The 23664-nt window shown below is 33.3% G+C and overlaps 2 protein-coding genes and 1 pseudogene across 5 annotated transcripts; 1 reads left to right on the top strand and 2 right to left on the bottom strand.

Moving 5' to 3' along the window:
- Positions 1-1636: 1636 nt before the first annotated feature.
- LOC137826589 (uncharacterized) lies at positions 1637-4248 on the bottom strand. 3 transcript variants are annotated; one of them, XM_068632602.2, is made up of 5 exons: positions 4009-4248; positions 3264-3317; positions 2555-3178; positions 2319-2453; positions 1637-2221 (listed from the first exon to the last, which is right to left on the bottom strand). In XM_068632602.2, the coding sequence occupies exons 2-5, from the start codon at positions 3309-3311 to the stop codon at positions 2036-2038; spliced, it is 993 nt and encodes a 330-aa protein (XP_068488703.1). In that variant the 5' UTR covers positions 3312-3317; positions 4009-4248; the 3' UTR covers positions 1637-2035. The 3 variants fall into 3 exon arrangements, 2 of the variants coding, with proteins under 2 accessions (XP_068488703.1, XP_090149582.1); XM_090293456.1 differs by lacking the exon at positions 2555-3178; XR_011083540.2 differs by lacking the exons at positions 2555-3178; positions 3264-3317.
- A 2217-nt stretch (positions 4249-6465) lies between these two features.
- On the top strand, positions 6466-8753 carry LOC137826469 (uncharacterized). 2 transcript variants are annotated; one of them, XM_068632439.2, is made up of 4 exons: positions 6466-6858; positions 7077-7252; positions 7640-7709; positions 8144-8753. In XM_068632439.2, exons 1-4 carry the CDS (start codon positions 6610-6612, stop codon positions 8618-8620), a joined length of 972 nt encoding a protein of 323 aa, XP_068488540.2. In that variant the 5' UTR covers positions 6466-6609; the 3' UTR covers positions 8621-8753. The 2 variants fall into 2 exon arrangements, with proteins under 2 accessions (XP_068488540.2, XP_068488542.2); XM_068632441.2 differs by having other exon boundaries at positions 6478-6616; positions 7075-7252.
- A 14099-nt stretch (positions 8754-22852) lies between these two features.
- Positions 22853-22958, bottom strand: LOC137827316 (small nucleolar RNA R71; annotated as a pseudogene).
- Between the last annotated feature and the right edge of the window lie 706 nt (positions 22959-23664).

Below are 23664 nucleotides of genomic sequence, written 5' to 3'. Positions count from 1 at the left end.
TTACCTAAAAGCAGAAATGATAATAAATTCAAATACAGTAAAATTGTGTTAAACAACATATGATTTAGATGACGTACCTTTTTCAAGACTAATACAGATCCTACAACGATGTCAGCTCCAAATTCTGCATCAATTAACACTTTTTGGTGAACACTTGCGCTTGCTATCCCTTTTGGATCCTGTAATGCATATGTTTTGAACACAATTTTAGTCTGAAATGCATCAGTTTTACATGAAGAACAATAGTACATAACATACCTTTAAACATATAGACATGCCTCCTATTACGTTCCGGTGGCAAGATTTGATGACACAAGTCAACAATGGCAATACAGTTGATTGTTTGATTTCACTCAAGTATGACATTTGGCCACAATCATGTCCATCAATTACTCCTTCAAGGTAATCACGTAAAAATATAAGTTTGGTTATTAGTGTAACACAAAATTTGCAAAGAAGATGAACATTACCATGAAATTGAAGAAATTGTTCTGCCCACCTCCATGGATTGGAGGTAAAATCACGCCGAACACAGAAGTGAAGGGCCTTCTGTAAGTTATTGTTGTTGTTATAAGTGTGAAAGTTTGTTTCATGTTTTCGCTTCCTTCATTCAATTGTTTGCAATTGTAGGTTCCAATCGGAGCTTCAATAGGATTCCTTTCGCTTTTGACATCATTGGATAATAGTGTAAATAATTCACAGCATTCAAGTGCAGTAGAATTGAATAGGTTTGTACATTAAAAATTGTTCTTGTGTTATGTTGAACCCAGTACAATTATTTTACACTTAAATTAAACCTCTAAGCATGTTGATTTCCTTGCAGGCCATAATTTAAAGTGACATCACAACGTTAGAAGTTCAAACTTTTGGAATGATATTAACAAAGAATTTGACATTGTGACCAATTCGTCATGCATTTTTATTTAGTTTGCAATTGTGGTGTATTATTGTGTATCCCACCTTTTAAAATGGGATGTTAATGCTTACAGCAATGTTGTTTGATATGAACTTTGTCAATGATAATATTTGTAAGAAAATTATGTTCTATTCGTGCATGGGTCAGAAAGTTATACTGTGATCACCACTTATGTAGACAGTGATCACCACATATTGTGAGCACTGTGACAGTTAAAAAAGTCAAGCATGAACAAATTTAAGTGAAATTCAGAAACAGTAGGTCCTGTGTACAGAAACTATTACTGAAATCACCACTTATTGGTGCCCTCATCCCCACTTAATATGGATGAAAATCCAATGACCACCACATCACCCATGACCAACTGGGAATGCAAAAATAACCTTGGGACCATCCACCCACCTCCAACATGTCCAACAATTCATCCTAGTTTTCCAAAATATACCCACTTAAAAAATCCACAATTCGTGCATGGGTCAGAAAGTTATACTGTGATCACCACTTATGTACACAGGGATCACCACATACTGTGAGCACTGTGACAGTTAAAAATTATGCATACAATACCTTTGTCATAGCTAATAAAACAACATAAACATATGACATGTAAATAAATATACAATTTTACATTAACATCAAAATAAATATTAATAGACAATGAATTTGTAATGACTAATACGGTAATGTTGCTAAATTTTGTACTTGTTCAAATTATGAATATCAGTTAAAACATAAAATATTTATTGTGTAATAGTAGAATGTCCCAAAAGCATACTAAAATTAACAATAACATAATCAGTCATATACAACTACAAACGCTTCCTTCTTTTCCTGGAATACGTCATCCAAGGTGTTTTCAAAATAGGAGCCTTGACCCGAATTCTGGGTTCACGTTTCATGCGTGATATCATGTTACTTTCTTCATTTGACACCTTTTCTTCATCTTTTTGATTTCCCACATCTTCTTGTTCATGTTGTCCTGCATTAATATCATTCAACTCATTCTTTTCCATATATGTATAATCCACTGATAGTGGTTCAAGTAGAGGTGAAGGACAATCTTCTGGAACAGACTTGTGCATTTCACTTATGCATTGCTTTAACTGCTTCACAATATTCTCAACATTGGTAATCAAATAATCTTGTCCTTAGCTCGATGAACCATTTCTGCAGTTTTTTAAGCATTTTACCAATATCATCTTTTGTTGGTTTTAGGATGTTATATGCATGTCGACCTTCTTCAAAGGCTTCTTTTACAATTACATTCTCAAACTCTTCCTTGGACACAGGCAAATGAACAATAACCTGATTATGTAAATAATAGTGAAAACATAAATCAATGCATTACTACATCATCAACAACAATATTTCCCTACATATTTGAATTAAAATGATGCCTTACCAAATTCTTTTCCAACGCATATGCAATTTCATGGTCCCCCAATGTAAAGTCCATCCAATTCAAAATTCTAGGAAATTTTATTCTTCTGGGATGCACTTTTGTCTTGTATGAGAACAAATGCTCCAATGCCCATATCTATATACCATCAATATTAAAAATTTCAATCATGCTCAATAAAATATGAAATAAATTACGCATATGAACTGAATTATATAAACATAAACATTTCAAAGTACCTGTAATAAGTATACACATCCAAAAATGTGGATATGTGATGTACTTGATTCGTTCGTAATACACATCGAAGCTGAACACAAACTATTTACTAAGTACTCATAAACTACTAAACCCCAATTAAACTTTTTTAGTTGCCCTAAATCATCCAAAACGCTAAACAACCCAGAATGAACAATACCCATTCTATTTGGTAGTAAAAACTCTGAAAGGCATAACAATATGTACAATCTACAAAAGTCCTCAATGCAACCATCATTGTCAAACTTCATAATTTCATCAAAAATCATCTTGACATTGATATTATTACTTTCAAATAAAGTCTTAGTATGACTTTCGTCTGCTGCTTTGTGCAAGTCTATTTTTTCTCCCACAACTCTCAACCCCAAACCTAAACAAACATCTACCAAGGACAACGGGACAACTTCACACCTTATGAGGAAACTTTGTCTTCTCTCCACCCACCTAGAACACAACTCCCTAAGTAGGGTTCGACTCATTTTTACCTTGTCACCCAACAACATTACCCATGCAAATGGGGTTGATTGAATGAAACTCTTTTGTTCATCAGTTAACCTCTTATTCACTACACCCAGAAAAGTTGTTCTACAATAATTTCGAAACACCTACATATGAAATCGAAAAAACAAATCATCAAAAAACAAAAATCAGTGTGCGTTGTGCACAAATTATGATTTTGTTGAATCAGACCTTGTGCTCCATAACCAAATCATCGACTTCACCTGCATCTCCCTCCATTATATCCTGAAAAAAAAACTGTATTTATCCACCTAAAGAAACATTGATTTTTCATATATATAACTTCTGCCTAGGTGGTGTCTGCCCTCACTATTTATCCACCTAAAGAAACAGGGTTTATTTCTTCTTTATTTGTTTTATTTTTACCATACTTTACATGCATCGAATAGGATATGTTATTTTACTTTCCCTTCGTATATATTAGGGAACCTAATCATATGGAGCAAGAAGCTGGGGAAATATGATTTGAATGCTTGGGGAAATATGATTTGAATGCTTATCAGGTACTCTCCTTTCACTCGTTGGGATTATCTGTCTCATTGTCATACTAATGTGTAATTACACTTGTAACAAACATCACTCAGAGGAGGAATTTCAATATTAGTTTAGATGAGCATAACCAAAGAGTGTTTTTGCGTGGAAAAGCAATTACAGTGATGGAGGAGTGTATTCTGGTCTAGTTTTATTTTAATCATTGCAGATTAGGTAACCAGATTATGTAACCAGAATCCCAAATCGGAATCCTACACAGACCCTAAAATAAGAACCCAAAACGAAACCCTATCAAACCCCTAAAATCACAATCCAAAACAGAAATACAAAATACACAGCATGAAATCGAAAATGAATGCCAACCAATCACAAAAGCAGAGAAAAAAATCGCAACCATAATGCAAAAAAAAAAACGAAAAGAAACCTTTTTTGAAGCCCCAAATCGCAATCTCCCAACCCTTTCAGAAAATGAAAATGAAGGTTCAAATTGGTGGCGTAAATTGAAGGCGCAATCTATGAATTTGAAGGTTTGGTGCCGTAAATTGAAAGCGTAAGCTACGAAATTGGAGGTGCAAATTGATGGCGTAAATTGAAGGCGCAACCTATGAAATTGAAGGCACAAGCTGGTTTACGCTGAAACCCTAAACGAAAGAACCAAAATTTCATTGAAATCAAAAATCCCATTTTGTTTAACCTTATTTTTATTTATTTAACGAAAAGACACATTTACCCTTTGCCATGTCATTAAATCTGCCACGTACTTCAGTTGTATCCAGGCGCAAGATGTCAAGCAATCATTTTCCTTATAGATGAGAGAAAGGGTAAGTTTGTAATTTGAGTGCCCCTTGATTTGTTTTCATGGGTTCATGTGTGTTTTGATGTAATACTGGAAGGTAAAACCGGCGGAGTCTTACCCTGGTTTTGTTTTCAAGGACGGTATTGCTTTTTTCTATCAAATCAGCAATAAAGTTATTTATTAGATTAAATATGTTTTTTTTTTATTAAAAGATGAAATTGGGGTTTTCTATAATTTAAACTTTAAATTTTATAAAATATTTTAATATTTTAGTTTATATTGAAAAATTGTTTATTATTTAAATTTATTTTATTACAAATACATAAAAAAATATTTCAGATGAAAGTACAGGCACCAAAATATATTTAACCAAAATAATTCAGTTTAGATTTTATATATTATTTTAAAATTAATTTTAAATATATACTCTGTAAAACTAAAAAATATATAAAAGAAATTAAACAGAATCTCGCGTTGTTGCCACGTATTAATGTAAGGCAATTGCTTCCTGCATCTAATCAATTTTTACTTGCACTCAACAAAAATTTTAAAACTCCATTCTGTCCTTTTCACACATTTGTTTATGGATTTTAATATCCGGAAGTCATTTTTGTACAATTTTTTATTTTGAAATCTGGAAGGTCATTTTCATATTTCATTTAAGCTTTCGAATGGTCATATCCGGAATGATGTGTTGTAAATGGTGCTAAGGATTGAGATCTAGAACTTATTTATGTTTGCTTACGGATCTTGACATCCAGAAGATCATTTATGCTGTCCAAATAAGTTTCCGGATGGTGAAATCCATAAGTGACATATTAGTTCTGAATTTGTACATCCAAAAATTTGTAATTTGACTTAGGGATATGAATATCCGAAAGGAAAAAATTTGTAATCTGAGAGATCAACGGATCACATAATCCAGTGCATAAGCAAAGCGTACCGGATTAGATAATCTGTAGGTATACCGGATCTGGACCTACCAAATTAACACTTCCGGATTGTGTATTCCAGTGCCAAAATGAAGTATGGGTACATAATGTGGAAGTGATTTTAAAACTCCACATGTGTCTTACGAATGAGGTAATCCGGAATCCATTTTGTTGTATTAATATGACTTACGGATTATATAATCCATAATTCATTTTGCAGGTGAAAATTTTGACTTATGGATTACATAATTCGGAAGTCATTTTTGCAGTTCTAAAATTACTTACAGATTACATAATCCATAAGTCATTGTGTAGAAAAAATTTGACTTACGGATTATAGAATTTGGAAGTCAGTTTTAAGTATGAAAGTGAATTTTATTTTTATTTTGCATACTTGTGTGAATTTATGAAAATTATAATAAAATGAAAATGTCTTAGGATGTGAAAGGGGGGTAGTGGTCATCATCCATAATCCTTTTCATTATCAATATGAACATCATCATCAATCAATTTCTCAACATCACATAACTCTCTTCTATGAACGGATGTCGTCGGTCTTCTACGATCATGACCCCATCACCTCTTGTTTTAGCCATATCTATCCACAACACAATATCAATTTCAATTATTTAGAGACAATGAATAATATCATCATGTCTACATAATATATTTTACTGAAATGGGTTGAAAAACTTTAAAAAAAAATATTACAACTTTCGGATTACGCAAGAATAAAACAAACCTACCAGATTAAGTAATCCATAACTCTAATCATACACACTGGATTATGTGATCCGAGAATCATTGAATCCTAAGTTATACCGGATTACTTAATCCGACACTCATTGCATCCTTCTCATTGAAAGAGGTGTCCGAAGTGGTGTTGGGACTGCGGCTGCTGGGAGTGAAATGGTGAGAAAGAGAAAGTGAAATTAAAGTAAGTTAAATTAATATTTTAATATTTTTATTGAAGGGTATAAAAGTAAATGTGGTTTTAGTATGGGGTGCCCAAAAAGCCATGGAGGTGCAGGAAGAAGCTGTCTCCAGGGAGAATCAGCCTCAATGTAATTAGTAAGCCTAAGCCCGTATTGGATAGGAGCAGGCTTGCCTTTGTTCTTGGCGTTGGTATTAAACAGAAAACAAAAAAAGAAAAACAAAAATCGAATTCTTGGTGTCTGGGAAGAAGAAGAAAAAGAATAAGCCTTCTCGCACTTGCAGTAAAGTTTGTGCACTCGCTTCATCACACACGTTTAACTTGTTTTTCGCCGGCAATAGAAATCCAACTCCGCAAGTAAGGATGAAAGGTAACAGAAAACGACGAGTGGTCGTTCGCAGAAAGCCTCTTTCCGATATCACTAACCCTTCTTCTTCTTCTACTACTTCCTCTTCTGCACTCGATAGACGTGTCACTGAAAACACTGTTGCCGCCTCCACCAATCTCGATAATGCCCCAAACCCTACCCATCCTTCACCGTCCGTTCCCTCCACACCATCTCTCAAAGCACCCTCTCTACACGCCGCCGATTCAATAACCTCCCTTCAATCCGTACACACGCTTCCTTATTTTATTGATTTTACAATTTTAGTTTCTCTTGCAACCAAAGACACATTCCACCTCGCAATACTACTGTCGCTTGACAAATTCAATTTCAATATACCATGTTTAATCACTGTATTTAATTATCGCTATTTGATTTCAAGCTTTCGTATAACTATGTTTAATCCCTCTGTGATTTCTTTTCTTTTTCTTTTTTTCCTTGAGAGATTGTTGATGCTGTTGATGCCGAAGCTTCTGATGATGTTGAGGCTTATGACCCTGTTCAGCCTATTTCAGTAGTGTACAGCCTAAGACGTTCTTCGAATAAAAGAAAGAAGGACAAAGGGAAGGCAGTGGCTGTTCCTGTTAGCAGCACCCCAAATTTGAAGATATCTGATAGTCTGTAAGTATTAACCTTCAAAAAAATTGGTAGATTGTGTTTTTGTCGAAGTTGTATTGAGTTTTAAGATACCATTATCGAGAAAAATAAGAGAGGGTTTTTTGAAGTTTGGGACCCGGGGAAAATAATTGAGGGTTTTTTGAAGTTTTGGGACACCGGAAAAATAATGAGATTGGGGACTAAAATTCTAACCATGGTAATGTTGTGAAAGCTTTCCTGAACCGATACTTTTTTTTTATTTGACCTCTTTAGCCTGTCCTGTTTTGCCATTACTATGGTGCATGCTCATGACATTTTATGTTTCCTTCGTCTCTTTGTTGGATTCAATGTTATAGTTGGAAGTTCTTTCATATAACTGCTGTGGTGTATGGTTTTGTGATGAAAAAACAGCCAGAAAAATGATGAGTTTGAAGGTTTGAACCTATCCAAGGCCAAAACATTGACTTCTCCTCGGGCAAAGGTATATTAATTTACTATCAAGTTTCTGTGTCCTAAGTTTCTGTGATTTTATTAGGAAATCAAAGGATGTTGAATTGTTAAAAATATTGCATATTGCACCCAGAATTTCCGATAATTCTTTATTTACTGTTAAAAGATGAGTATCCTGCCTTTCCATTGGTGTCTAATGAAACTAGATAGACAATTTTAGAAGAAAGAAACTCTATGAAATGTCTTCATATCTAAAATATAATGGGTACTTGCCCTATTTGTAAGTCATGAATTTGTGTGAAGGTGAATCTTGATGTATTGGTAAGATTGTCCCTTTGGCGATTGTGTCATGGGAGCCTTCGTTCACCGATACCTAATTCTGCACACTTGTTTTTAAGTTAATTATTCAATCATGTCAAAATAAATATTTTGGTACTATATGATACATATTTGCTGAATTCTCAGAATCGGCGTAAGGCAGTCAAACTTCCCTGGATTTTAGAATACATAGCAAAACAGATCTCTGACTATGAAGAGTTGTGTAAATTTGAAATGGAGGTTGAATCTAGTGATGAGTTGGATCACCCTCCTTACTTTAAAAAGGTTGATAAAGTTGAAGTGAAGGTTGAATCTAGTGATGACTTGGATGATCTTGAAGTGAAGGTTGAATCCAATGATGACTTGGATCACCCTGCTTACTTGAAAAAGGTTGATAAAGTTGAAGTGAAGGTTGAATCTAGTGATTACTTGGATGATCTTGAAGTGAAGGTTGAATCTAGTGATGACTTGGATCACCCTGCTTACTTTAAAAAGGTTGTTAAAGTTGAAGTGAAGGTTGAATCTAGTGAAGAGTTGATAAAGCCTGCTTGTTTTAAAAAGGTTGATAAAATTGAAGTGAAGGGGGAATCTGGTGCTGAGATCATCAGCTTCAAGAATATGTAGAACAGGATGCTTTGTTATGGACACGATAAATTATATTATAATAGTTATGTAAGCTATTTAAAAAATGAAAATGTGAAAAACATTGCAGTATTTATGTAAAAAAGTTAAGATTATCTATATGTTTCTGATAAAATCTGAAAAGGCCGAATCACAACATTACTTTCTTTAATCTCAAAGAAATGGACTACTTATCAATTTTTTTATTAAATTTCAGCCACCTTACTTTTAATAATTCAAACATTGGAAACACTATTATTCAATTTTTCATTACTGATTGAAGACGTCTAACAAATCAGTATTGCACCTGAAAGATTAGCAAAATTGTTTTTGAGAGCAGTTGGATTGAGGAAAGGCTCAGGAATGTTATTATCAGCATCACTTCTACATGCTATTGTAGAATCTCTTCAACCCCACTTACCAAGAAGGTTTTCCTAACTGCAAAACTTCTATCTGTTCAAGTGCCATAATAATTGATAACTCTTACTCCAATAAAAATAGAATCTTAGAAATATAAATGTATCCATTACATAAACCACAGAGTCTCGAGTTGCCAGAGCAAGAATATCACCACAGGATACCACTTGGGGCCCTCCTTCTCCACCCTGACCTTAATATCATTTATTACATTGAACCCTTTAGCTGACTGGTTGTTTGTAGCTTTCATACTGGAGCATACCAAATAATTGGTATTTTCTCTTACACAGACTTTCACCAAATTATCTTGTTCAATGAATAAATCGTTTACTTGTAAACTCTATCCCTGTTTTCAGGTAGTGTTTGATATACTTAAACATAAATTGCGTTTGATATACTTAAACATAAATTGCATGCTGTCGTAAATATCTGCAGAAAAATTATTTTGAAATTTTTTGTCTATGTCATTCTTAAACATAAAAAATATTTTTTTAAAATGTTTTTATTATATTAAAGATTTAAAATATATGGTAATCATATATTTATCTACCATTTTTAATATTTAATATCTTGATTTACACAAAACAGAAATATGTTAATAAAATGATACTGTATAACAGCTAACACATTTAAAAGAATTTGTAATTAAAAACAATTACAGAAATATTTTATGGGAGATAAGCATGGTAAATCAGTGCATCCTACGTGTAGATTAAAAATAATTTTTCATCCAATTAATTAAGAGACCTTGTTGGAAATAGGTTTCTCAATATTTATCATAATATGGTACCAAACGATACTGGACGCATTGTTGATATTTTTCGGCAAATGTACCGAATCAATTGTAATATACTCTTTAAAGTACGAATGTCAAACCCACAGGAAACAATTCTAATTAAAATTGTTCTGTTATAAAACTCATTAAGTATAGAAAATAATTTTGAGACTTTGTTCATAACCAAATTAAAGATTTCACAAATAACTCGGAGAGTTAGGGTTTGATTCAAGACATAACAAAACCAACTTATCAAATATAGAGAAAGATACTTGTGATTGATTTGTGTTGATCTCAATCATCTGTATTTTGAATAATACAATATATAATACTCAAAACTACTTATTCTTAATGCTTAATTTAAAGTCATTCACCTTGATTCCTCACAAATGAAATTCATAAGATAATTTCTCAAATACTGATTCCTCAGATATCTAACAAATCATCCAGCTTTATGAACAGAATTATGATGCAATTAATAACCTGGAATATATTCCTAGCATTACAAGTTATCAAGTATTTTCGTCTATTTCAGATCCTTAAAGGTACTTTCCAGTTAAATTTAAGGATCAAAATCAAGACTCTATTGATCAGACAAAATCAAGCAATAAGCATAAAATGAAAATACCAAGAACAAGTAGAAAAGAGAATATTATATATATATATATATATATATATATATATATATATATATATATATATCACCAAGAATACATTTGATCAAGGTAAATTACATTCAATCCCAAGTTAGAAATAACTTAGCCACTCATGACAACTCCTCCAATCTTCATTCTTGATCTGGATTGCATAAGAAGGGCTGATCTGAGCAAGTTCTTCTCCTAAGAACAAAGGTTTTTCCTTCTTCTCTCACTAATCTCTCTATAAAAATTCAATCTTTCTCCACCGCTTCCTTTTGAGTTGTGTTTCAAAATTTATATAATCAACTTTAGCTCAAGCTAGCCAATTTAGCTTAAGCTAGATCTTTCGGTGCATTTTTAGCTTGAGCTAGCGATTCTAGCCCGAGCTAGATCAGGATTGCACCTTTAATCAACTCTAGACAGTTTTAGCTTGAGCTAGCAATTCTAGCCTGGGCTAGATTAGTATTGCACCTTTAATCAACTCTGGACAGTTTTAGCTTAAGCTAAATACTCTAGCTTGAGCTAAATCTTCTTGTGATCCAATTAAGTTTTTACTTTCTTTCGGTCAATGCCAGCTTGAATAATTCTTTCAATGCTTCATATTCATCTGCAATTTACACAAAAATTGAGATTAAATTTCTTCATTTGTTTCTTAGTTCAAAATATATAATCAGATTCAATAATTCTCAGATTAGGGTAATTTTCTTACATTAAGCAACAATTAAGTTCCAAAGTGTTCAATTTTCTCAATCATAAAAACTACACATTAGCACTTATCAAATTCCCCCCAACCTAGAATCTTGCTTGTCCTCAAGCAAAGTAATTGAATCCCAAAAAATATGAGTTCATTCTTCTCCTAAATCTTTAGAAATCAAATCTATAGTTTAATATCAGAACAACTTCATGGAAAGAGCACAAGATAATTCAACAAAAAAAATTATGGTGTTTCCTATCAATTCAATCCAAGACAGGATAAGAATGTATTAAATTTCCAAGGTAAACAATTGTTACTTTTCACTGAGAATCAAACTAAGGAATTTCTCTCTTCATTCCTCACTGGTGAGTGTTTTGCCTCTTTTTTTCACTGAATTCCAAGTTAATTTAAGGTTGCCCTTCATTTCCAGTTGATTACAAACACTTTCACAAACATAGATCTTGAGGTCTTTTTCAGGTTGGAATGAGGTTGGGTTACAAAGAAAATTTGGTTTTTCCAGGATAACAAAATGCACACTTAACAAAAGATTAGCATATTTGCAATTCAATTTCTAATTGTGTTATCCATTGTCACTTCCATAAGATTCATTCACATTGCTTCTTTTTATATTCTTGTAATCCCCATTGCTTTTCTTTTTTTTTTCTTTTTTTTTAGAAAAGAGAATGAGAATTTGGATAATTTTGTCATTCCCTTTTTTTTCTTTTTTCTTTTTTCATTCTCAAAATCCCAGCAGCCACACCAAACCCAACTCTTTTAATTATAGAAATTTGAATTGCACCTATGCTCTCCTTTTGTTAGCATACCACAAGGTAGGACAATATATGTATATTAGAAGTTAGGGTGCAATAAAACAAATTTGGCTCAAAAAGGGTTATTTTTCTGCACATTTCATCATATATTGCAAAGGTTAGTTGTTTGGCTCTGAGTTTTCTCACCTCCAATTCTATTAAACATGCCTCAATCATTTCCATATTTGATTTTGTGATGCAAATTGACTAGAAAATTAGGCAACCTCAATTAACTCTTCACTAGTGAAAGTCTCTCAAACTGTTTAAAGGTTTCACACTCTCACTTGGTTGGCTAATTTCAATTCCTCATTTGTTCTCAGACATTGCTTTCAACTATTTACCTTGTTCCAACTTTTACACATTACTATCCTTTCTCAATTTGAGTGATGGTTCCAGCCACAAATTCTTTTTTCAAATTAAGTTCCTGATCAATCCATTTGGTTGTTCTAATTTAGAGCTATGGTTTGATTTCTTTTTCCAAAAATTTATACCATCATCTATCTATATACAAGATTTCACTTAACAAAATATGCAAATATCAACCATTCTACTAACTTAAGCTTGCCATCAACAAAAGTTAAGGTAAGAAATATTAAACTAAACTGCTACAGTCAACTTACTAACTAAACTACTTAAACTAAATTAATACTGAAATTAAAGTTAAAAAAAAAGATAAAACCAGTTTTCGGTTCATTGTGCATGAGAAGTATCAATCTCCTCTTGTGATTTTGTTCCGCTTTGTGCCACAATAATCATTCTGGAATTGATTTGAATGTTCATCATCTGCTGCTGTTGCTGCTCCAGTTGGTCCAGCTGCCATTTCTGGTGTATCTTCAACTCTAGTTCCAACTCCAAAGGTTCTTGCCTCCCATGAAAATTTGTGTCTGTCCCAGGCCAAGATAGATAATCATGAAATTCAGTGGGTGTCAACGACGAATTATTTAATACCAGTTGTGGATTTGGTGTGACTCATTTTTCTGCACATGTAAGAATAAGCATTTCTCAAACCAAAGTGTTTTTTTTATTGGCATTTTAACAAACACTTGGTATGCATGATATAGAATGGCATTGAATGAGTAATTTTTGGTATTTAATCCATGGAAGACAGTGCTTAACTTTGATTATCCTATTCCACAATCCTATTCAACATCAAGACATTGAAATTTCACAAAGATTGAATCTTTCAACTTAAAAAGAAACTGTGAAATGGAAGTAGAAACACGCATGACTGAACTTGGTTGAATGGAAATGGCAACAATGATGGCTATGGAGATGATAGATTTATACATAAAAGCACTACTTATCGTGATAATGGAAATGTAGATGAAATGTTTGAATGAGTATGAAAGCTTTTGGGATGAAATTTTTTTAAACTGGGAATGCTTGAATGAAATGAGTTAGGATGCAGGGTTTTCAAATGTGATTTCAAAATGCTGCAGTTTTTTTTTTTTTTTAGAAAAATCTCACTAGCTAGGCTAGATCTTTTTAGCTCAGGCTAAAGTTTGGCAGAGAGCAATATATTTGTTTAGCTCAAGCTAGACCTTTTTAGCTCAGGCTAAAATTTGGCCGAGAGCAACAAATTTGTTTAGCTCAAGCTAGCTCTTTTTAGCTCAAGCTAAAGTTTGGCAGAGAGCAACAAATTTGTTTAGCTCAGGCTAAAGTTTAGCAGAGAGCAATAGAGTTTTCTAGCTCAGACTAACTCATTTTAGCTCAGACTAGAATTTGACAGATAGCAACAGAGTTTCTAGCTCAAGCTAGTTCATTTTAGCTTAAGCGGAAGTTGCAACAGAGTTGTATTTTCTCTTACACAGACTTTCACCAAATTATCTTGTTCAATGAATAAATTGTTTACTTGTAAACTCTATCCCTGTTGTCAGGTAATGTTTGATATACTTAAACATAAATTGCATGCTGTCGTAAATATCTGCAGAAAAATTATTTTGAAATTTTTTTGTCTATGTCATTCTTAAACATAAAAAATATTTTTTTAAAATGTTTTTATTATATTAAAGATTTAAAATATATGGTAATCATATATTTATCTACCATTTTTAATATTTAATATCTTGATTTACACAAAACAGAAATATGTTAATAAAATGATACTGTACAATGATACAGCTAACACATTTAAAAGAATTTGTAATTAAAAACAATTAGAGAAATATTTTATGGGACATAAGCATGGTAAATCATAGAGTGCATCCTACGTGTAGATTAAAAATAATTTTTCATCCAATTAATTAAGAGACCTTGTTGTAAATAGGTTTCTCAATATTTTTCATAAATATGGTACCGAACAATACTGGACGAGTTGGGCTCGACCTCCCCTATCGGATGCACGAGTCAAACTGGTATTAGTAAGGCAAATGCTTCCTGCATCCAACACATTTTAACCTGCACCCAACACAATTTTAAAAATTCCAAAAATACCCTTTATTCTGAAAATAAAAATCTGGAATTAAAAATAATATATTCCGGAAAAATATATCCGGAAGTGGTTATTGAGTTTTGGAAATAAAAATCCGGAAACAAAATTTAAAATTCTATTCCGGACAAAAAAATCCGGAATTGATAAATAATACATTATGGAAAAAAAAATCCAGAAAAGAGATTATTGTGTTTCGGAAATAAAAATCCGGAAACAAAAATGAGAAACTCATTCCGGATAAAAAAATCCGTAATATAAAATTTCGTTCCGGAAAAAAAATCCAGAACACATATTTCGGAAATTTTTTTTAAGGATAGTTTCGTCTTTTCCGCTAGAATCGGGTGCAGTGATATGGTGCAGGAAGCAATTGCCTATTAGTAAATGCCAAGATACTATTGGAATGAGTCAATTCATGTTTTGAAAAACATGGGAAATATCTTTGAGATAACAAATAACTGAAAAATACAGGCCCGCGTATTTAAGAATTAATGATATGTCAGTTATACAACCAAAACCTAGCCCATGAGAACAAAAGCCCATAAACGAGGTAATATAAATATGGTTTTCGAGGTAGAAAGAATGCATGTTTTTTCATATCACACTAAAAATACACTGTTGGAGTGACATTGCAGGTTCCCTCGCCCGTTCGAGTCACCCGAGCTAAGAAAGAAGCTTGAAAGGAACTCAAAGGATACTAGACATCAACAATTGTACAACCCGTGGTAGGTACTATTTGGCCCCTTAGCTCATACAAGTACAATAATCAGCACCGTAGGGTCCGAATAGAGGCGTAGTTCCACAACAATGGTTTCATCAAGGCACATCAACAACGATCGTATGACAGAAGAACAAACGGCTATGCTTCAAACCCTGCAAGCACAAATGGAAGAGCTACGAAAAAAACAAAAACAATGGCAGACCGGTTACACAATGAAGAAGAGCAGCGTCGACACGAGGAGGAACGACGAAAACATGAAGAAGAGATAGCTTTGCTGAAAGAACAAAATCAACAATTGTTTTAAAAATTTGAAGGTGCCGAACGGGGAAGCTCAAAAAGGAGTTAGAAGCTCCCATTCAACTAGTCGGGCCATAGTGGGAGAAGGAACGTGGATCTGTAGTTTTGGGCCGCATGCACGAATCTCGTAGTATCTATAAGTCACGACACCAGACAACACGACCAGAGTTAAAGCTTGGGCATGCAATCTACAAATCCAAACAACAACAAAAACAAAGCAACACTATCATGTAGGTGATGAATGTGTGAATGTGCATGTATATATGTATGTATGGGCGATATGTTTTGTACCTGGCATGGATGAGTTTAAGACTGGGGGGTTCATTGGAGATCCTGTATTTTTGTATTTTCTTTATTTGTTCTTCTTTCAATAATACTTTTGCCATGTGATGACAAATGATTGTTCTTACTTGATGTGTCGGCCTAGCTGAGATGTCAAGTTGCATAGTGATGTCTAACATAAAAGCTTTTATTAAAAAAAAGAAACTTGTGTAAAGTATAATAACTTCATTATTTTTTGTAGTGAATATGCACTTTTGTGTTACTAAGTACAATGAAATTCCTGTAATAAAACCATTTAGAAGAAATAAATTTACCAAACTAAAATTATAGACAATTAAAATTATAGACAATTAAAATTATTAAAAAGTTATAAATTTATACATTTCTTGGTTATCCATTATAGTCCCGTTGAAAGATTTACTATTAGACATGAAGAAATCTATTATTACAAAAAAACAACGTATATAAATTGTTAAATTCATCTTCATATATTAGAACAAAGATATGAGAAATAAGAATAATTTTAGATTAAAGAATTTCCATACCAGATATTATGGCTGTAACGATATGTCTCAAGCATTTTCAAATATTTCTCTGTAAACCACATTAGTAGTTGAATTATTGGTATTTCTATTATCATCTAAAATCAATATTTTCAACCCTTTCTTGGATTTCAATCTGGAAACAACAACATATAGTTGTCCATGTGTAAACACTAGATGTGGTAGATATAGACCAACTTTATTAAGTGTTTGACCTTGGCCTTTATTTATTATCATAACAAAGCACAAAGATATTAGGAAATGTCTTCTCTAAAACTTAAAAGGCAGACTTTATTCAGAAGGAGTCAAGTTCATTCTAGAAATAAATATTTTATCACCAATATTTTGTACAGTAATAGTTTTGGCACCAATAACATTCTTCCCCAAGTAAATTACTTGTAATCTTGTTCCACTGTAAAGTCCATTGGCTTGATCAATATTCCTTAGAAGCATTATTGGAACTCCAACTTTTAATTTAACACAAAGATTAGGAATTCCCGAGCATTTGATATCATACAAAAAATTTGTTGTAAACCACTCACCTTGAGCATTTTCTTGTTCATCAAATTGGCAAGGGGTGTCTGAACTTAAATAACTAACTTCTTATTCAGGGATTAAGATAAGATGAACTCATTCACTTGGTCCACACATTTTGTAGTAGGACACAGTATTGCACCATCGTCAAAAAATTCATCAGAGGTAAAAGAAAAAATATAAAATTCAAATAAATAATTAAATATAATTTTAAATGTAAGTATAATTTTATTATTTTTCATTTTATTAATTTAAATTAATTTTTTTACTTAAGTTAATTTATTTAGATAATTTTAATATTATTTATGATTCTTTAAATTATATTATATATATATATAATTATTATTAATAATAATTTCAATTATTAATATTATTGTATGAAGGGCACCGTGGTCTTTTCATCTCATTCACTTTCATTTCTCTTCCATTATGAGAGGATCCTAAATACCCTCAACTTTTCATTAACTCTCACTCTCAACCTCCCTCCTCTCATAGAAGCAAACAAGGGTGACACCCATTCACCCCCACCCTCATGCTTGGAGATGAGATTGAAGCTACAAATTTTGATGACATGGTAAAAATACTCCATGAACTAGCAATATCATGGGAAGGACAAGGTTCAATACAAAAGCATAAACAACAAACATCTCCCCAATTAGAATTTTATAAATGGGATGCATCTTATGTGGCTCGAAATGGGCCCGGGTCGACTTGCCTCCACTTGGGTCCGGTGTCGACTCGACCTTGTTTGGGTACCGACTCGACTTGGGCTCTGGCCCACTTAGCTCGGCTTGGGTCCGAATTGACTTGACTTGACTTTGACATTATGCCCGAACTGACTTGGGCCTAGGCCAACTCAACTCGACATGGGTGGGCCGACTTAGCTCAATATGGGCCCAGATTGACTCTACTCAACCTGGGCCTAGGCTAAGTCAAAATTCAATTTGGATAATCCAAAAATGTATCCAGTTTATATCTAATCCATATCCAATTAAAGGATTTGGAATTTAGATAAATCCATTTAAATGGATTAAAAATAATATGGATTTGGATAGTTATAAATTGGATTTGACAATTTGGATTTTTTGCCCACCCTTACGAGCAGGCGAGACAAAGAAGCTTATCTAAAGCGTCTCTAAAAAGACTTACACACATTTTCCTAAGAAGCCAATGAGTGGACATGGGTCTTATGGTTATTAAATGCCCTGGTACACGTGTCGGTCATCATGTGATTCGTGGTACTTTTCCCTTTTTTGAAACGTCTCCCTCTTTTTCGAACGTTACTTCCTTCCATTTCCTTTTTTTCAGAATTCACAACACTCAGTACCTTCCCCATGCTACATGGTTTTTCTTTGGTTTTCCTTTTTCTTTGTCGACTCTTGAACAGGTATGTCCCCAACTTTCCTTACTCTAAAGGGGATTCCTTTAAAGTGATAATAGAGTAGTAGATGTCGAGTAGCTTAATGGTTGTTGAAGTCTGAGGTTTTCTTTTTCGGTTTTTTGCTTGCTTTGGTTTCTTGTTTGATTGTCATTATATGGATTATGCTGCCTCATACCTTTGAGTTATGAGAGAACTGTTGAGGGAAACCTCAGTATTCACTTCTTTAAAGAAACTTATAGATCTGTGCGAATTGTATGCACTTAGCAAAACTGATGAACATTTAGTGAGAGTTTAGATTTGTGAGGCAAATGAGCCCATTTGTAGGGATCAGACTACTAACCTTAGTCTCTTTTTCTATATGTATGATACCGTATTTATTATACTAGGTTTGTGTTTGCCTCTTGGTTTGTTTGAAAAACAGATTCTTACTGAGTTGAATGTATCTTCGACCCAGTTTCATCCGAACAGTTGGGCCTCTATACGTGCGTTTAGCATCCTCTGTGCACATTTTGGTGTGGTTCCCTCTACCAACATATTTTTCTACTTTTTTGAGTTTAAGAGCTCGTCTAGACAGTTATGGGCCTCCCTTAGCAATGTTAATGGTACGGGTTTGTTGTGTTTTTTCCAATCATTGTATAAAAGATTTAAGGGTCATTTCATTAAGGTCCGTCCTTTGGTTAAGGACCTTAGTATGTTGGAAGAGTTTCCTTTGTATTGGACTCCAACCCTTGTCTTCAATTCGGTCACCAAATGGAGGATTTAGACCCCTGAGACAGAGGAATTTGTGAGTGTTTGGAAAAAAATGATGTAGTATTGGACACTTATACCATTATGAAGTGCGAGATTCGAGCTATGGATTTAAAGGCACACATTGGTGTAGCCTTTTTCGAGTGGTTTTTTGCATAGTGTGTTGTCTTGTGTTTGTCTTTTCTCCTTCTAAGTGAATACCTTTACTTTTGCAAGAACCTGATGAATTCTTTGTCGAAAGCGGAGTTGGCTTGTCGCCTTAAAGAGATCCAAACTCCAAAACCATCTCTGGTTATCAGGGATGTTGGCTCAAGTTGTGTTCGTGTTCATTCCGCAAGGATGAACAAACTGTCTAAAATTTGCACAAGAAGAGGAGGACTGAAAACCCCACTCCCTTCGCCCATTCTAACTCGGATAGGTGTTGAGGTGGAAATAGTAATAGAGAATTGGAATCTTGGGTCTAGCTCGGGAGCGAAGGCGAGCTTTTAGGATTCTTCATATGACGTGCCTAACCACAATAAATCCCACAACTTCTTGGAGGGAGACGTTTCTCACTTGTAGGACTACGACTTTGAAACAAATAGAAATTTAAAAAACAAAGCCATTGATTTTGAACAACAAATAGTGATTAATCAAGTCTGATAGCGAGTTTTACAACAAGCGTTATAGGGAGCTCTAAGAACTCTAAATAGTTTCTTGAACAACGAGTTACATTTACGTACTGTTAATGCTAATATTGGCATGTTTGGGACGATGAAATAAAAAAAAATAACTTATCAGTCTTTCTATTATAAAATAGAGTATATGCATAATTTTTTTTTTCTTACCCAAAATAAACTTAAGATATTTTCATGGTAACCATTCGTGCAGATGAAATTAGTAAAATTATCCGTGAACGCATTGAGCAATATAATACTGAAGTTAAATTTGTAAATACATGTAGGTAGAGTTACTACCTTGATGAGTTTGGTTAACCTTAAAGCCAAGAATAAAACAAAAATGTCGAGCAAATATCCAACCTCCAAAGAGAAATGGAGCGATTCAGGCTGAAGTCGTGGAGGCAGATCGACTTGGTTCCGAGTCGAGCCAGTGGGCTCAGGAGAAGACCGACCTCTTCTGTCAAATTCACCAACTAGACCTAAAGTCTAGAGACAAAGAGGTTCGTCTTGGGAAGGAAAAGTTAACTCAGAAAGAAACTGATTGGAACAAGATCGTTGAAGGTTTGAAAAATGACATAGCCAATTTATATGGTGTGGGTTTTGAGGTTGTGCTTGTGCAAGCTGCTATCCTCCATCCCACCATTGATCTCTCTGAGGTGAATCCTTGCAATGTGATGGTATGGAAAGATATTGAAGGACCTATAAAGCCATTTCTCTCTTGATTTGAACCTTTATTAGTAAAGTACTTTGCTTAGGATATTTTCTTGCGCCTTGTTCGATTTTTTTTTCTTTTTTTCTTGGGCATATGAATTGCCAACCTCATATCGACTATCGATCATATTTGTGTTTTTTTGGAACAGTTAAGAATTGATTTAACTTTTTTTGAATAATTAAAGGGAAGTAGAGTAATCATCCTATCGTTTTTAGTAGCCAAGGAAATAGAATTAAGTTGCATGCCATATTCGTCTAGTGTATAAATCATAACGAAGAAGATAAATTTTAAATGAATACCTTAATTTAGAGAAATAAACATGGATCCGAGTTGGTAAAAAAAAATTGAGTTTATTGGAGAGCTATTGATCAGAAAAGTAGATCTAAGTTGATCGGAAAAGTAGATCTATTTTATAGGTCTTCATGGGCCTGGACAATTGATATTTGTTTTCAATGGCCTTCATGAGGCATAATTAGATTTAACGATAGTATCATATAACAAAATTCGAGTATTATGTAACGAAATCATAGTATCATGTTATAAAATCATAATATCCTGTCATAAAATCAAATATCAAGGAATCATATAAATTGTGTGATAATAAATTTGATTGATAGGATATATTTGTGCAAAATAAGATTATTTTGTGGTGGTAAATATGCAAATTTTTAATGAGAATCCCAAATATCTTGATTAATTTTCAGATATTGTGCTAGGAAGTAACTATGAGTCCTTTTGGGAAATTTGCCCATGGAACGTTATGGGTCTCGAGATTTGGATTTAGATCAAGCCGATATATATTTGATTTGGATCGAAAGAGTAATTTCAGTAATATTTCATATTAAAATATAGGCCCTTATGAGGATTTATTTCTAATTTACATATAAAATAATCCCTAATTTATGAATTTATACCTTTTTACATTTTTATGAGCTTCATTTGAGTAAGAGCATTTTATTCCCAAATTTGGTGTTAATTGCAGATTTCTAGGGAAGATTGATTGAAGATTTGGAATAAAGGAGAATAAATTGAGCTAAAAAGATAAAGCCGGAAGGTCCCAGAATGGAAAAAGATGCAAAGAAAGATTGAGCATTTTTTATGTTTTATCATTTAGCCCATTAGCGCGACACAGAAAGCAACCTAACCCTAGAAAACTAGGATAAATAGAGGGCTAGAGGCTCAACCCTAGTGTGCCAGATTGAGAGGAAAACACCATAGAGTGAATTGTAACCCAATTGGGAGAATGGAATGTGCTAGAAGTATGCGTGGCTAATTCTACCCTTTGGGATTGGGAGTAATCTGCTCAAACTCTTATGTATTGAGGTGATATCTTATATATTAATATTCAGTTCTTGATTGATTATTGGTATTGTTGTTTTACTTTTAACTTTCCGTGAAAAATTGATAATCTTAAATCTGACTGAGAGGTATTTTTAGGGTTTGGACCTAAACATCAATACTTAGCATATTTGAGTGCTAGGGATAGACTTGAAATGTTAATTTCCATTAACGTTTGAGTGTGATTCTAAGTTGTTTTTTATAAATATGCGAGAGATCGATATTTAGGAAACATTCTTAAGGATTTTATATGCGAGAGACCGATATAAATGAATTTTCTACGGGCATCAATTTCAATCAAAGAACTCAATATTAACATGCTAATCAAAATACATGAGAGTGGGAGAGATGAAACCTAATCCCTATTTTTCCAATTGAAGCAACTAATTCTTTGTTTGTTTTCTTATTGATCAGTGCCAACACCATTAATTCTAAACTCTTTTTATTGTTATGTTGTTATATTTAGTGAATATTGTACTTGATAATTTACTGTTCCTTGTGGGATCGATATCCGTCCTTAGGGACAATTATTACTTCTGACAAACGCGGTGCACTTGCCGTAAAAAGTCATAAAGTTTTTGACGCCGTTGTCGGGGAACGGAGTTGAGTTGGTGAGTATAATTTCCTAAATATTTTAATTGTTTTGATTTTGTTTATTTTATTTATTACAAATTAGATTTGATTTGAGTTTATTATAGATTTGCTGTTTAAAAAAAAAGTTGTTGTTTTTATTTTCTTTTCTTTTCTTTTCTTTACGTTTTTTATTTTATTTTAGTTTATTTTTATTTTTATTTGATTTTGATTTTGATTTTGATTTTGATTTTGTTTTGTTTTATTATATTTTATTTTAGGTTTTTTAGGATTAGTTTTATTTGATTGTTTGAATTTATTTTATTTTATTCTTTTTAAAGAAAAAAAATACTCGTTTTTTTTTCTCCACTAATATGTTTTAGGAAGAAAGCAACATGCAAGAAGATGCACCAAACAAATCCCAATTTTCTCACTCTCATCAATACCCATCAATTCACAGCAATGGAACATGCGGATCCATATTCACATTTAGACACATTTTATGAATTGGTGGGAACAATGGGTTTTCAATCCGGTGATATTGAAATTGTTTATATGTGCTTGTTTCCTTTTTCATTGGCAGAAAATGCTAAAGATTGGCTCAGATCACTTCCAAATCAGAGTCTCACTAGCTGGAAGGATGTAGAGGAAAAATTTCTGCAAAGATTTTTTACAATCTTTCGCTACATCAAAGCAAAGTCTAAAATTTTTGTGTTCAGACAAGGAGCAGATGAATCATTCTGTGAGACATGGGAAAGATTTAAAATGATGCTTAGAAAATGCCCAAATCATGGGTTTGAAGATATTGCTCAACTGAGCATATTCCTGAATGGTCTCAGATCTGACATAAAGATGCTCCTAGATGCTGCAGTTGGTGGCACAATGATGGCCCTTGATGTAGAACAAGTGACAATAATTATTGATGCATTGACATCAACTGATTATAAAACCCAACATGATGGACAAGATCTTCATAATAAAGGGTTGTTAGAAGATGCACTCTTGGCTAAAAATAAGATTCTGACACAACAGATTGAGCAACTAACTACACAAATGGCTAAATTGCCCCAACAATTATATGTTGTTCATTCATCTCAAAGTCATCAGGTGTGATTTTTGTGGAGGTGTTCATCCTAATGGTCACTGTTTTTATCAGAACAATTCACCTGAAGCTAATGATCCATCCATGCTTGAAAGAATGAGTAAAGTTGAAGACGCCCTGACAAAGATTGTGAGCGCGCAGGACAATATTGTGAGAGCGCAGGACAATAACATGGCCATGATTAGGAGTATAGAGATCCAGATGGGACAACTGACCAAACAAATTGCACAAATTGCAGAGGAACAAAATGGCCAGTTTTCAGTCAATAGCCAAACCAATTCAAAAGAGCATTGCGATAATGTAGTGGCTGAAAAAGAAGAAAAAGATGAGACAAAGGGGAAGAGAGATGAGAAAGAGAGAAGTGAGGAGGAAAAAATAAAGAAGAAAAGTGAAAATAAGAA

This window comes from Phaseolus vulgaris, chromosome 8 (genome assembly GCF_051622355.1).
Source record: "Phaseolus vulgaris cultivar YP4 chromosome 8, ASM5162235v1, whole genome shotgun sequence".
NCBI classification, from domain to species: domain Eukaryota; kingdom Viridiplantae; phylum Streptophyta; class Magnoliopsida; order Fabales; family Fabaceae; genus Phaseolus; species Phaseolus vulgaris.
This window is presented reverse-complemented; position numbering and strand designations above follow the sequence as displayed.

Excerpts from the sequence above, each read along its gene's own strand:
- LOC137826589 (XM_068632602.2), bottom strand. The coding sequence starts at position 3,311 with ATGGAGGGAGATGCAGGTGAAGTCGATGATTTGGTTATGGAGCACAAG. Across the intron at positions 2,454-2,554 it reads GATGTGTATACTTATTACAG|ATATGGGCATTGGAGCATTT; the intron begins GTACTTTGAAAT and ends GATGGTATATAG. Across the intron at positions 2,222-2,318 it reads ATGCGTTGGAAAAGAATTTG|GTTATTGTTCATTTGCCTGT; the intron begins GTAAGGCATCAT and ends TTACATAATCAG.
- LOC137826469 (XM_068632439.2), top strand. The coding sequence starts at position 6,610 with ATGAAAGGTAACAGAAAACGACGAGTGGTCGTTCGCAGAAAGCCTCTT. Across the intron at positions 6,859-7,076 it reads CAATAACCTCCCTTCAATCC|ATTGTTGATGCTGTTGATGC; the intron begins GTACACACGCTT and ends TTTCCTTGAGAG. Across the intron at positions 7,253-7,639 it reads TTGAAGATATCTGATAGTCT|CCAGAAAAATGATGAGTTTG; the intron begins GTAAGTATTAAC and ends ATGAAAAAACAG.